This window comes from Alosa alosa, chromosome 14 (genome assembly GCF_017589495.1).
Source record: "Alosa alosa isolate M-15738 ecotype Scorff River chromosome 14, AALO_Geno_1.1, whole genome shotgun sequence".
Lineage (NCBI taxonomy): Eukaryota > Metazoa > Chordata > Actinopteri > Clupeiformes > Clupeidae > Alosa > Alosa alosa.
Window position 1 is genome coordinate 28,698,439 of NC_063202.1, and position 15,020 is coordinate 28,713,458.

The 15,020-nt window shown below is 41.4% G+C and overlaps 3 protein-coding genes across 6 annotated transcripts in view; 2 read left to right on the top strand and 1 right to left on the bottom strand.

The window, feature by feature from the left end:
- The window catches only part of dmxl2 (Dmx-like 2), a 46,632-nt gene extending 45,085 nt beyond the window's left edge, over positions 1–1,547 (top strand). For all 4 annotated transcript variants that reach the window (XM_048262406.1, XM_048262407.1, XM_048262408.1 and 1 more), the window contains one exon: positions 34–1,547. In XM_048262406.1, coding sequence (XP_048118363.1) covers positions 34–243 — 210 coding nt within the window. In that variant the 3' untranslated portion in view covers positions 244–1,547. The remainder of the gene's footprint in view (positions 1–33) is intronic.
- A 391-nt stretch (positions 1,548–1,938) lies between these two features.
- Positions 1,939–9,695, bottom strand: gldn (gliomedin). Its single transcript, XM_048262410.1, has 11 exons — positions 9,521–9,695; positions 6,093–6,755; positions 5,461–5,512; positions 5,300–5,317; positions 5,090–5,188; positions 3,968–4,069; positions 3,746–3,874; positions 3,387–3,464; positions 3,176–3,301; positions 2,824–2,974; positions 1,939–2,743 (listed from the first exon to the last, which is right to left on the bottom strand). Exons 2-11 carry the CDS (start codon positions 6,507–6,509, stop codon positions 2,281–2,283), a joined length of 1,635 nt encoding a protein of 544 aa, XP_048118367.1. The 5' UTR covers positions 6,510–6,755; positions 9,521–9,695; the 3' UTR covers positions 1,939–2,280.
- Positions 9,696–10,993: 1,298 nt separating this feature from the next.
- On the top strand, positions 10,994–14,509 carry LOC125307121 (aromatase). The gene is made up of 9 exons (XM_048262918.1): positions 10,994–11,569; positions 11,842–11,992; positions 12,195–12,349; positions 12,505–12,681; positions 12,837–12,951; positions 13,070–13,181; positions 13,370–13,532; positions 13,669–13,910; positions 14,083–14,509. Exons 1-9 carry the CDS (start codon positions 11,365–11,367, stop codon positions 14,338–14,340), a joined length of 1,578 nt encoding a protein of 525 aa, XP_048118875.1. The 5' UTR covers positions 10,994–11,364; the 3' UTR covers positions 14,341–14,509.
- The last annotated feature ends 511 nt before the right edge of the window (positions 14,510–15,020 follow it).

Genomic DNA, 15,020 nt, shown 5'->3' on the forward strand with positions numbered 1-15,020 from the left:
TTTTTTACAAACATGAATGTGTGTGTGTTTCAGGTGTGGAAGTTGACGGGTCATGGCTTAATGCACTCCTTTAGCACTGAGCACGCCAAGCAATCCATCTTCCGCAACATTGGCGCCGGAGTGATGCAAATCGAGACCTGCCCAGGAAACCGCATCTTTACCTGCGGCGCTGACGGCACTCTCAAAATGAGAGTCCTCCCCGACCGCTACAACATACCGGCTAGTATATTCGATATCCTGTAAATTGTAACTGTGGTGTAGTAACCAAGAGAGGGATTACACAAAGCTTTTCTGGCAGCAAACTGTACGTTTCCTTAGCCATGGATCGTAACAAAGTGAGTTGCGCTGCAAAATATATTTTCCAAAGGCTGAAACACATAAGCAAAGGTCACATGTACTTGATTTTAAAAAAAGAGAAAAAATAATAGATTTACTGTAATTTTAAGAAGCTGACATTGTTCCCTGAAAATCTCTGATAGAGTGTGTCTATAGGAAAGCTATGCATGTACTGTACTCGTAAAAGCGGTGCATACACAGGTTTATTGATAGTGCTCTGTAAAAGTGCTCAAAGCAAAAAATTTTGTGTGTATCTGTCGTCATTTTGTGCCCACGGCTGAAAACTCTTAGCATCTTACCAGCACTGTGGTTTCTATATTACGTCAGTGGTTTCCAGTGTGACTCGAGTTGTCGGATCTGCGTTTTATTTCCTCCTTGTCCTTTCGTTCCCATTGGCTGCTCACATTGCACAGTTGTATGGCACATAGCCCTCGTGGGCCCGGGCTGGTCACTCCGGCCGGGCTCACAGTGAAAAAGAAACCTGTTAGCTCATCTCTTTGCGCCACTGCAGCTGTAGTCACCGATGGCCCGCTCGTAGTGGCGGCTTCACTGCAAACATTCCATTCGAGTGATGAAGTGAGGTTCACGTGACTGTGATTGAAATGGTTCATCTATATGTCTTGTTTTTTCCAGGCTGCACTGAAGTACTCGATTTGACCAGAAACACTTTTTTTCAGTTTGTTCCGTTTTGCACAAAATATTTGATGTTCACTTGTTTGTTTTTGTATGATTTGCCCATTCATTCCTTTACAGACTGCTGTATTTATATTTATACTTATTGCCTTTACATTAGCAATGTAAGGTCTTATGTTTAGCTATCTGGGACACAGCACAGTACAGCTTAAGTTGCTGTTTTATTTTGTTTTTGTCTTTTGTTTGTTAGGTTTTTTTAATGTTTCAATCATAAATGAATATTTGCACTCAAATCCGGAGACACTATAAATTTCAAGTTAATTTAAAAAATGACAATGCTATTCTAGAGGAAACTGTTATATACAAATGAATGTCTGGCTTCATTTGGCCAAGTAGTAAAAAAAGTTTAAAATAGTTTTAATAAATATATAAATATATATAAATGAACTACTACCATAGCTTGTACAAACACAAATGCTTTTAGTTTATTTTTGGTTGTCATACCAGTTGGACTAGTTGTACTTTGGTTAAATGTATGTGGTATTTATTAAAACATATTTGTGTTTCTGTCAGACCTACTCTGCGCCATGTCTACTGTATGTACTCAAGTGTTCAACCAATGGTCCTTTGTTGTGTATTTCTTGAAAGCAGAATATTCTCTGTGTGTGAAGGAACACTAGAACAAGGCGCTCTTGAAAATGGGAGGAACAGGTAGTTTTATCATTACCTTTGTAAGTTGAATAAATTCTTTTTATTTCAAGAGATATGCTCTTTTAGCCTCACTTCACTTTTTAGGTTATTCATTTAAGAACATTATCTCAGCAGACCTGTGTTTTTCTTTGTGCCAACACTGTTCATTTCATTGCTGTCACATTAAACATAAGATCAGAGAAAAATAACCAAAGCGTTAAAGAATAGTATTATCCCCATAAGGGTCTAAAGTATTCTAAACAGAAAACAGTGTGTCTGTTGTTTGTCCAATTCCCATAATTTAATAGTATACGTGAACACTGGCAGGATTCACAATCCACTGGGGGTGGAGATAGGGGTGCATTTCAGGAATAAAACACACCAGTGTAATAAGCACATCATGAAACTGCACAATATAACAATATAAAAGCACTACATGAAAACAGTGCACATCATACAGAGCACACTAACCTCTTCAGCCTAGCACAAAAAATGATCGGGACAAATCGTGTTTAAATGTATTACGAAAGATTACTCCGCGCTATAGTGCACATCAGACAGTGGTACATCATATTCATTCATCACAAGAACTGAGTATTCTTTTAGCCCATTTTAACCTCATCAATCAGAGAGAAAATGCACTTTGTATGATTTCACATAGGTGCTGTCCCAAACAAACAGAAGTTTCTCTCGAGGCATGTATGAGAGCATGGCCAAAATGCCAGCAGGCGCTCTGAAATCAAAACTGACATTCACGGGCTTACCCTTCAGGAGATCAAAGGCATAGGCTACCCTGCTGTCTTTGGTGTCAGTGACATAGAGAACCCCACATGCAATGAAGGCATTCCCAGCCTTGGTGCGAGGGTAGCTGGTGTTGACGATCTCCGAGACTGAGAACGTTTTCTCGTCCAGCTGGGCCACCATGATGGTATCGTCGAGACTGGAGGCGAAGATGAGCCATAGGCCGTTCTCATCCACCGCCAATTTGAAGTACGTCTTGGAGTTGAACAGCAGGTAAGCCAGATTATGGTACAGTGCATTTTCAATGGACAGGGTGTGTAACCTTTTGGTCTGAAGCTCATATCTGGAGGAAATGAAAGATAGTAAATGAATCTGAAAACAGAAAGAATGTGCTAGATGACATGGGGATGTTACAAAACTTACTTGGCAATTTTGAAAGTGCCAGCAATGTTGTAATATATTGAGCCACCGTGTACAATGTGACCACAGCCTTGAAAGAATTTCCCAACATCGATGGTATCACTGCTGCCGTTCTGGAATGCTGCAATGTTCTTGTATACCCGCATAGTTCGACCTAAACAGAAGACAGATGAGTGACCACCATGCATATCTGAGGAGGAGGAAAAACAATGCAGTCCCATGAGACTGGACTCTATGAACACAATGGGATAAGTGTTATTCTCATTACTGCTGTGTCAACACTGCAATCTGCGTGTTTGATGTAGTGGGGTGGTGGACTGGCTATCACAGTGTACATCAAGTTCTCAATCACTACCAGAGAAGTGGTCTGCCACCCAGATCCGCTCATCGTCAGACACAGCTGCATCTTTCATCCAGGTTCCAAATGTGCTCCACATCTTGGCTATGCTCTCGGGTTTGCCAAGTGCTCTTATAACGCAATCTGTTGCACAGACATAAAATCCTGTCAGCAGCCGCCTTTTCGTCCTATTATGAAATGTTTGTCATGTTCATGAAATGATTGATACCTTTTTTCTTCCCAACTGACCCCTTTTCTTTTGCTCCCTCTTTGCCAGTCGAGTCATTTGGAATAGCATGGAGTAATCCTGGTGAGTGGGGATGAATGAGCCATAATAAGGAAATCATGGATTATACATTAGCAGGGATAAGCAGGCAAACTCTTTATAGGGAGAAGAATGACAGGACAGGGAAAGTTCCAAACACCTGGGAAAGAGGTTAGAACTAGTGTTGGTGCTAAATGCAAAAAAACTGTTGAACACTTGATGGTGCACTTTTGGTATCAGATATCTCTGAAGTAAGTAGAGATCCTCAAGTGCACGATGTGAATGGTCAAAAACCTTGAGCTCCAAGGCACAACAGCACTTACTGATAGATTTCTGAGCTGCATGATGGTGAGCTCGATGGGTCCTGTTTCTGGCCGGTCCTTGAGGACCAGGAGGACCTGGGGGTCCAGCCGGACCAGGGGGCCCCGCAGGGCCAGGTGGACCTGGTGGACCTACCGAATAACAAACCGGGTCATGCTCCATCCATACTAATACTAATAGGACATGTGGTCAGCTGTGAGTGGTGCGGAGGGACAAGTCCTGACCTTCTAAGAGGACGTCATTGGAGGCCTCGACTGGTTCTCCAGGTGGTCCAGGGTTTCCTTTGTCTCCCTTCTCTCCTGGCTCACCCTTCTCCCCAGGAGGACCTGGGAGATGATCAGAGGACATGCAACCATTACTGCTTACAAAGACACTCATTTAGCAGTTTAAATGAGCTCCTAAGAATGTGTGCACATGGTGTTCTTAAACAAACAAAATTAGAGCTTTGAGTAAATGTAGCCTAGCCAAAGCTGATTAAGTTTGTGATTGAAATTTAAGGTGACAATGAGGAACACCAACATACTGTATATCTATTCTGTATGCTAGATATAAGCAGCCCAAGGGTTACCATAGAGAAGTTATTGATTTGTATTTTTGATAAAAGAATATGTTAAGAATATGTTTGTATATAATTGAGAAGAACATTTCAAAACTCCCATTTTTGTTAAAGTGGTTTTCATTTTAACTATACAAGTGACTAGATGTGACATCATGTAGATTGGAATTCTTGTGACATCCAGCTTATTAAACTGTGGTTACATTGTGTGCATAGCTAAAATAATAGTGGCCTTATCAGTACAGAACATCACTTACAAAAGCAACTGACAGGAATTTCCAGAGGTTTCTAAGAACCAGTCCAGTAAAGCATGAATAACATCTTTCATGAATAAGACAGAAAAGGTCTCAGACCATGTGGGCAGGCTGTTAAGTGCAGCTGGAGAGCGAGCGGAAGTGGTGGAGACCGCAGTTATGAATGCCACCCTGCACTGATGAGGCCATTCTTCACGGCCTGCCTTTCTTCACACCACACTGGTCTGACTGCACGAGCCCGCTTGAAGCCCAGGCCGCCGTCTGATCAGATCAGATCAGAGCATCGGGGCCGATGCTGGCCAACTGTCAGGGAGCTCCACAGACTGGCTGACTGAAGGAGGCCAGTGCAGTGCGTGTGCTCTCATTTCACTGTGGCACTGGGGCCCTGTCCTTTAGCCTGCCCATCACTTCTGCTTCACCTGTCTACGGGGCTAATGCACAGACAGACAGACAGACAGACAGCGAGAGAGAGAGAGAGAGAGAGTGAAGGCGATAGAGAGTGAGAGAGAGAGAAATGTCTCTGATGGATGCCTGACCTCTTTTCCCTCGTCTCCCCTCCACCCCGGGCTCTCCTTTAGGCCCCGGTAATCCATCTGTCCCATTGTGCCCAGGCATCCCGTCAGTGCCAGGCAGACCTGTAATGCACAGCATGACTGTAGGACAGCAGCTAATGGACACATTTGGCACAGTTATTTAGGACATGTCTTCTGGTTGTTTCTTTTCTTTTGTGTGAGTGGATGTCTTACCTGCTGGTCCTGGAGGCCCTTAAACATGAACATGTAAAATTATGTTAGAATCCATTTCTGAATATACATGTACAATCAACTCTGTGCCAACAGAGAATTATGTCTCTGTCTGGGATAATATTTATATCATTTGCATTGCATATGCATTCATTTACAATTACCAGTGAGGCAGACTCCTTTTGTGCTGTTACAGATGTCTAATAGGATCTTCACCTACAACAGAAAATACAAATCATAAAGATAAAAGAGATGTTAAGATTGTGTAGAGAAGTTAAGAATAATATAATGCATGACATTTCATATAATTTTTATTTTTAAACTGTTCTTATATATGATTAAACATCATCCTTAGCACCCTTTTTATTGTACTGTTTTATTACGTAACTTATTTACACACATGACTGAACAGGTTCACGCCACAGTTGACACTACACTCTTTAGGAACAAATACAGGAAACTGAGCAAAACATTAAATTCTGCAAGTGGCAAATTGTGTGCCATCTAGTCAAGCAAATCTGTTATGAATGAGCATAATGGTCAGTGTGACCATCCTAGCTACATTATATAACATGTGGCCATTGAGTGTTATCCTAAGTACAAAGACAATATTAATGTGTAACAGCCTAAAATAATAATAATAATAATAACAATAATAATAATTATTATTATTATTATTATTATTATTATTATATTATGATATCTACAAATAATTATATTTTTGTTGTTATTATAAAATTACTTATAATCCTCCAGAATAGCAAATAGATGTAAATAGATATTTAGTCTGTCTTACTGGCACCATGGAGTAGGTCATCATCATCATCATGTCCCCTTGCTGCTCCGCTCTGTGTATGCCCTGTCCATGGTGGACACCTTGAGTGGCGTGGAGCAGCTCCTCCTGCGCGTGGTGCAGCTCCTGGCTCCTCTTGTTGCGTGAGCTCTGGGACGGCTCCCCTTGGTCCTCGGGGCCCCTGACCTGGGACAGGAACTCCACCACGGAGCTCTCCGAGATCTCCTGCAGTCGGCCCTCCTGAAGGACGAGCCGGGCAGACAGCTGGGTCTGCTGGACCAGGAGGACGAACAGCCCCCCTGAGTTGACCAGGGTCAGCACACAGGTGCCGTACAACAGAAACTGTACCATCCACGGCAGCTTGTGGCTGCTGAGCTTCATGATTCCTCTTCTACTCGTGTCCGGGAGTTCCGTTAGCATCAGTGCCGCTGTCAGCGTAAATGCCCAAAAGTTTGTGTTTGCATCCACACTCCTTTGTCTGGGCGATACAGAACCTACTCTGGGCAGTTTGGCAGTGAGCAGAAAGGATAAATGCTGTCCTTGTTCTGTCCAAAGGCACACAGAGTTGGTATTAGTCTGGAGCCTCTCGAGAAGAACCCCCTTCTTGTGCAGTCACCTGATTTATATGCAGTTGTGCCCATTCTTTGGTGTGTAACTGTGGCCCGTCTATGACATAATTCATATGAACAGAGCATTTGCTGATGTGGAAGGGTTAGGGGGGGTGGAGACCAAGGGCAAATGTTGAATGTTGTTGTTCACACAATTTTTTATCTGTGTGTCACTTGAATTTATGTCAAAAAGCAATATGTTGCTCCTCTTTTGAAATTCCAAAAATTGTTTCCTGTTGATGGATAATCCGAGAATGCTCGGATAAATTAACGATTAATGATAATTATAATAACATACAATTGTAGAAATGTAAGAGATTAGATATTGGAGGCAACATCTACTTTCGTCAAATGAAATGAAATGCTGGACAAGATAAGACGGCATATGCTTAATAATGAACAGAACAAATACTGAATACAAAAAAAAAGGATGCTGTGAATGTATGCTTCACAAAGATTACTTAAGAATCCATAAATTTCAATGAATCAACATACCATTCAAAATGATAAATCCTCCGTATATTAAATGCACCATTGTTTCACCAGTCTATGCATTTGGCCCTGCCACTGCTCCCCATGCACCCGGCAGCTATAGGTCACTGCCAACCATCAGCACACATCCATGCCGCCGTGTCTGAGGAGCTTGTGGCAAAGTGACAGCACTGGGAGTAGGACCATCTCTGGCTCATAGGTGGTTCAAATGTGTCCCCTGGGGATGTCCATGCTAAAGTGGCCCACTGCCCTTTCACCCAAAGCCACCTCAGTACGGCTGGGCTTTTAGACGGCACTGTGGTGAGGCGGCCAGTCGGAGCTCTCAGCCAAACACGATGCAGTCGTTCTGCATTATGATTGTCCAGCCATGTGCAGCCCCTACGCCCATTAGTGCTGAAAAGAAAGGCTCTCTACAATATGGATACCACAGCAGGCTGCCCTGCCAATTACAATAATTATTTTTTTTACTACTTTTTTACTACTGTTTTACTATTGTACACAGCCTAATGTTTTCACTACTGTTTTACTGCTACACTGTTTTTCATGCTATATTAGCACACATGATCAATGGCTGCGGTCAGGCTTCTGATACAATACTAAATGAATGAATGGCTATAACCCTATTACCTCAACCTGTTCTTGCACTGAAATAGTTTTTTTATTTTATCTTGTCTACATTACACTTTACTCACCTATTTGTCTATATTATTTATGCTGGTCTCTAGACCTTACTCTTGCACTGTTGCACTGTTGGACTAATGTTGGACTACTTTTTGCACCTTCACCATGACACTCACTCTCTTGAGCACCTTGCCAGGCAAACATAACTAAGGACTATGGTTGGACTACTGTTTGCACCTTCACCATTACAATCACTCCCTTTAGCACCTCACCAGTCCTGGCCCTGTCACTACAAGCGTCTTATGCTTGATCACGCTCAAGCACATTGGACTTTCTTAATTTAACTTATATAGTGTATTTAGTATTTAGTTTTGTTAGTTTTCTTATCTGTCTTTATTGTACAGTGGAGTTTAGTTATATGTTTATATTTATACTTATGTTTACCATTTCTGCTGTAAGTGTATGTTGTGTGTTATGTCTGTATGCTACTGAGACCCTTGAATTTCCCCTTGAGGATCAATAAAGTATCTATCTATCTATCTCTATCTATCATTACCTGCAGATCAAGCAAACACGGATTTGAATATATTTGTATAATACAAATACATCAATCTCTGTATTATTGTCTTTTACCATCAATACATCAGTTATGAAATGTATTATTTGGTGGGAAAAACAATACAAAAAGATATATTGAGACAGGATGGGCTTGCTGTCTGCCAGCAAATGTCAAAAACTGATGAGGCAATGCAAGATGGGAACAGACAGAAGGAAGAAAAATAAAATATCTGGTCTTTCAACTCAACTTGCTCAGGGTTACATTACTAATTACAAACTGTCACCATGGGCTGGAAGGTTGGAAGATGTCAAGAGAAAATCTATCAAGTTTCAAGGTGGAATGAAGATTGTGGAAATGACTTACTACTGCACGCCTTACACATTGAGGACATGTGAATACAGGCAATTATCCCCCTGGTGTCGTGAGAAAGCAGAGGGAAGTGGTTTGGCAGTATGTTTGGTGAGGAACACTACACTCTTTCTCCTTCCCTGCTGGCACATGTGGTGAGAGGGAACCTTGCAGCCACCTACACTACTGCAGATGGCTGAGCAGCTGGCTGTGTTTTTATTCGGCCAGTCGCTTGACCGCCAGCTAAAACATCTTAGGACACTGCGGCAGCGGCGGCTGGGTCAGTGGGCATCAGGGAAAGTGACGCATCAGAGACTGGACACTCGTCACCTTCTAGTTCAAACTGCAGAGGAGGACTGAGTGGGCAACACGAGTCCAAAAGCTGACGTTTTCCTAGAAAATGTACCCATTCTCATTCACTGAACTCTGCCATGGTGACACACATGCTGTTCATTATCCATACATGATGCAGTTATTTGAATGCTATTCTGTTTTTGATTTGGTCTTTTCAGTTTTTGACAGATTTTATGCAAGTACTGTACTGTTTACATACTGTTTACATAAGATTTTGGATAAATAATATTATTATTCATAGTAATAATATTAATAATAATAATAAAAGAAAGTATGGCACAAAAACTCCTGCTCATAAGAGCATTGACTATACCACTTCTATAGGAGTATAATTCTGCTATTCAGCATGTCACCATCACAGTAACTGATGATCCACAGTTCAACTTTTCAACTTTCACTATTCAAACTCATAAAGAATAGAGAGAGACACAGAGAGCTCATTCATGTACCTTTTCAAATAGCAGTCATCCATGTTCCAGCAACTTAATAGCTCCTTGTCTGAAATGTTAGAAGGAGTAGACCGGGTTTTATCTTTCATGACTCTATTTTGTGTATTTCTGAAAAATTACTTTCTTTGGACCTGATAAAGGTGAATGTGTTCTTAACACACCAAACTGGCATGTAAGAAGAAGCAAAGAAAGATGTTGAGGGCAAAGTAGCAACATGATTCGCCCAATTATTTCAGAAACATTTATAGATAGAGACAAGGTTATGTTAACATGAATTAATGATTCAATAATGATTTCATTTGGCATTCAGAGTGGGAGGTCTGAGAGAAAGTCCTAGAATTCCTCCATAGCTCAGTCATGCTGTATGGCCTGAAAATGACAACTCATTTCAGTCCACAGGACTTGTACTTATACAGACAGCATTATCTGAGCTGCTGGACAACGCACGTATAAAGATCTCCATGGGATTCCGGCAGATTCCATCACGGAGAGTGTGGGCGTCAAGTGAATTCACAGAGTCCTTTTATCCACATTTTATGGCACAAAGGGCCCTCTGACAACACAGACGTCCTTTGACATAAATAATATGAACAAAGTCTGTTATCGTGTGTACAAAGAGAAAGATGACTGCTTTTATTTTAAGAGGGGAAAAATTATGGAATTCCAATAAAGTTTGTTATAAAATTGTCTGTTCACACTGCGGATCTAAAAGAATTGCATAAATGATAGTATCTTGATGGCAAATATCCACAAATTTAATTTGCAGATTGCTATATGAAAAAGATTTTCTGTCAATGTCTAAGGGTTAATTAGGGTGCCTTACTAGATTTACTCTATTTTATTTCTAATTATTACTAAATTATTAACATTCTTGTATAGTTACGCAGATATCATGATATATTCAAGATAGTAACTGGGAGTAGTAAGATAAATCTTTGTTGGTAAAAACAGGCAGGGGGGCCTTGCCACTCATTCTCTCCATCATAAACCTATCTTGAGAGTTGTACATTGCCAAAGAATTTTATATTTAGAAATGTTCAAACCTGCCACCAGCTGGTGAACATTGAAATTATATGAATTTCCAAGAGCTATGGTGACATCACATGAAATACACACACAATAAGGAGAACCCTGTTTTGTTTGTACATCTTTTACATCCCTACCAACACTCGTTAATAACAGACAGAGAAGATTTCTTTGCTTTTTAAACAATTTTTAAAAATATTCAGAAGGAAGAACTGGTTCTATTGGTGGCACACTGATTACATGCTTCCCTCTACTGATTTAAATTGCGATGCCAGACAACATTACAACAGATCAGGCAGGAAATGGCTGAAAAAGGAATAAAATATATAATGTAGTAGAATTTCACAACACATTTATGAAACTTGCAGTTTACACTGCACAATGATGAAAACAAAATCATAGCATTAGGACATGTTCAAAATTGTATTAAGTAAGTGCTTGAGAAGAAAAATATTTTTAAAAGCATGTTTTCACTCTGACAAAGTGTGTATTTTACTACTCTGATTATGTAAATATTATGTCCTTTTCAGATGCTAAATCATATGGTTACGAACCAAGAAGAGTTGCTTTGAAAACTCAGTTGCAACATTCTCAAGGACATGAGAAGTTGGAGGAGAATCAGAGGCAAGGCTACCCTGGGTTTGTTTGATATGTTCCTTTTTTGTTATGACTTTTGCATTATCCTGACCTACCTCCTCTCTGTGTCTTTCGTATAAAAGGCGACCCATTCCAAAACTGAACCACTGAGAGGACATCAGAATCTAGAAGCTGTTCACTGTTGCAGGGACCTGTTGGTGATAATATTCTATACAGTTTAAATGGCAGCGGATCTGTTACAGCCGTGCATGCACACCATTGATCAGCTGCACATGGACCAGACGATGACGGAGCTGTGGTTCAGTGGGCCACTGAACACGACACACAGCCTGCCAGAGAGCGTGTCTGGGACTACGGCCGCACTGCTGCTCATGCTCGGCCTGCTGGTGGCATTGCTCAACTTGAATGAGAAGTCCTCTCTGCCAGGTCAGTACCACAGACCCCAACAACCATTTCTCTTTCTCTTTCTGTGTGTGTGTGTACTGTATGTGTGTGCTTGCCTGAAGTGTTGACATAATGTTCTTGTCTATGATTACAAATGAGATCTTGGGATACATTACGTAATGGGACATAACTATTTACAATTCTATGAAGAATTTCAAACAGGCTATGATATGTTTCTTGGATTATGCCCATAGATATTTCATGGTCAATATGAAAAGGTTTGGGTATTCAGTTTTGACATTTCTACCCTGCAGGACCCTCCTTTTATTTGGGATTAGGACCTCTGATGTCTTATTCACGCTTCATTTGGACGGGGATTGGAACAGCAAGCAACTATTACAATAAACAATATGGAGACATTGTCAGAGTGTGGATCAATGGAGAAGAAACCCTAATCTTGAGCAGGTAAGAGGAGCTGAGCTACACTCATATTGGACATGTTTAAAACATGTAGATGAATGTGTTTGTGAAACATGTACATGAAGTGTGTTTTTCACAGAGTGTCCTAGAAGTGTTTCCTATATACAGTAAATGCAGCTGTTGTGAAGCCTTTAATCTGTGGCAGGTAATTATTGCATATATTAATAGTGGCCTACTTGTGTGATAGGTCCTCTGCTGTGTATCATGTCCTGAAGCAGTCCAAGTACACAGCCAGGTTTGGCAGTAAGCAGGGCCTGCAGTGTATAGGAATGCATGACAGAGGGATTATCTTCAACTCAAATGTTACTCTCTGGAAGAAAGTGCGAGCCTTCTATGCAAAAGGTAACAATTCTTTAAAAATTCTGCTGAATTTGTTCAGTCTAAAATACTGTTGGAATACCTACTATAATACTAAAATGGCAGAGTCATGGATACACGTACATGGTGATTGTCCTTTCATTCTCCATGGCGTGTGGTGACTGTGTTGGTGCGTTTAGCCCTGACAGGTCCGGGGCTGCAGAAGACTCTGGAGATCTGCGCGTCCTCGACCCTGAAGCAGCTGGAGCAGCTGCAGGAGCTGCGCAGCGCGGAGGGCCACGTGGACGTGCTCACCCTGCTGCGCTGCGTCGTGGTGGACATCTCCAACAGACTCTTCCTGGGAGTCCCATTCAATGGTCAGTCAGGCCCCTATGTGTGTGCCCCTGTGTGTGCATTGTTCTGTCAACGATACTGATATTTCATTTTTGGTAAACATGAAACATTTTTTGTTTTGAAGTGGGATAAACAGGAACAAAATGGTTTCATAAATGCCTTTTATTCTTTTTTCCAGAAAAGGAGCTGCTTTCCAAAATCCATAAGTATTTTGAGACCTGGCAGACAGTCCTGATTAAGCCAGACATTTACTTCAAGTTGGAGTGGCTTCATAACAAACACAAGAGAGCAGCGTAAGTAGTCACCTCTATTTGACTACACTTCAAATCTGATGCTACTGCCAGAAACCTCTCGTATCAAATATCTGAAATACTATTAATCAACTTTTTATTTTCTTGATTTTAACTTCAGTAAGGAACTTCAAGACACAATTGAGAGCCTTATTGAGGAGAAACGGACAATGCTGCGCTCTGCAGAGAAGCTGGACAACATTGACTTCACTACAGACTTGATATTTGCCCAGGTTAGACACTTACATGTATGGTGACAGCATTTAGCAGCATTTAATGATTTTGTACACTGCATTGCAGACATAAAGCTTTGGTGATGCATGACTGTTAGAATCTAATAGCCTGCATCCCTAATGCATTAGAAGTGTGATGAAGTTGCTCATCCTTACCTCTGCTCTTCCCTTGTGTGTGTCTCCTACAGAACCATGGGGAGCTGAGTGCAGACAATGTGTGCCAGTGTGTGTTGGAGATGGTGATCGCTGCTCCAGACACCCTCTCCATCAGCCTCTTCTTCATGCTGCTGCTCCTCAAGCAGCACCCTGAGGTGGAAAAGAAGATTCTGGACGAGCTGGACACTATGATAGGTACGTTAAGTGATACACTGTTTCATAAGTTACTGTTAAAAATCATTCCTCAATAATGGTCACAGCCTTGCAGTATTCAGTTGCCCCAATAATATATTATTCAATCTCATTCAATATGTTAATGTTCATGGTGCAGGTGACAAGCCTCTCCGCCATGCTGACCTCCCCAAGCTAACAGTACTGGAGAGCTTTATCAACGAGTCGTTGAGGTTCCACCCAGTGGTCGACTTCACCATGCGCAGGGCACTGGCTGATGATATTATCGACGGCTACAAGGTGACCAAAGGAACCAACATCATCCTGAACGTAGGCCGCATGCACAAGACAGAGTTCTTCCTGAAACCAAATGAATTTAGTTTGGACAACTTCGACAAAAATGTAAGTGCGAGGAAATATTTCTCAAAAATGGTTCATTAATACTTCAAAGCCAGTCTTGCTGCCTTATGATATAGATTTGCAGAAAGTTCTGTAACAGATTAAAACAGAAAATACTCTTTATAGTTCTACCTTAAGAAAAACAGCTCCTCTCATTGTTTGCTCTCTTGGCCAGGTGCCCAATCGATTCTTTCAGCCTTTCGGCTCAGGGCCGCGCTCCTGTGTGGGGAAACACATCGCCATGGTGATGATGAAGTCTATCTTGGTGACGCTGCTTTCCCGCTATTCCGTGTGTCCGCGGCACGATTGCACTGTCGAAAACATTCCTCAGACCAACAACCTCTCCCAGCAGCCAGTGGAAGAAGACGAAGCCTCTATGATGGTGCGCTTCATTCCACGGAAGCGCTTAAGGAGCAACCCAGGAAAAGCCTAATGGCTCAATACTGTAGAAATTTGATGTTGTGATGTTTGCTGTATTTATCTGCTATTTGTAACCACTTTTATGATTTTGCAATGATTTCATGAATTTGATGTATATTGGCTATTTTGCTGTATTTTCTGCATGGCTTAGGCTATGCATTTCATGTGTGTTTTGTGTTATGACTGCATGTTAAAGAATATAATTAAATATACATTATTTGATGAAATATGAAATAATTGTGTGTGTTTTTTGTGTAACTTTTGCAAGTACTTGAATGCTGGTATCTTTTTTGACAGTAGAGGGCACTATGGGTCTTGTTTTCAGAGCAGTGAGTGTGTCATGCACTGAATGCTCTTAAACTAATCCACTGATAGAGGACAGAAATCACACATAGACTCCAAAAGTAAATATTTCAAGTTAAAATAGACAAATGGTTTAACTGTGACATGTCTGTTCAATGTCAGTCTGGCTGAGAAGATGCAGCCCAAAAAATAACCAAAATAAAATGGAGTGTCTGGTTTGTCTGGCACAAACAGTTGGGATAAACCGACCATACACCATGGACTGACAGTGGGAGCCCACTGCAGCCCACTGAGTCACCAGTGGTCTGCTGAGAGCAGACGGCCCTGGGGTCTGAGCTGCTGAGCCCGTTAATGGCCTTTCAGTGGCAGATGGAGTCCATTCAGAAGACG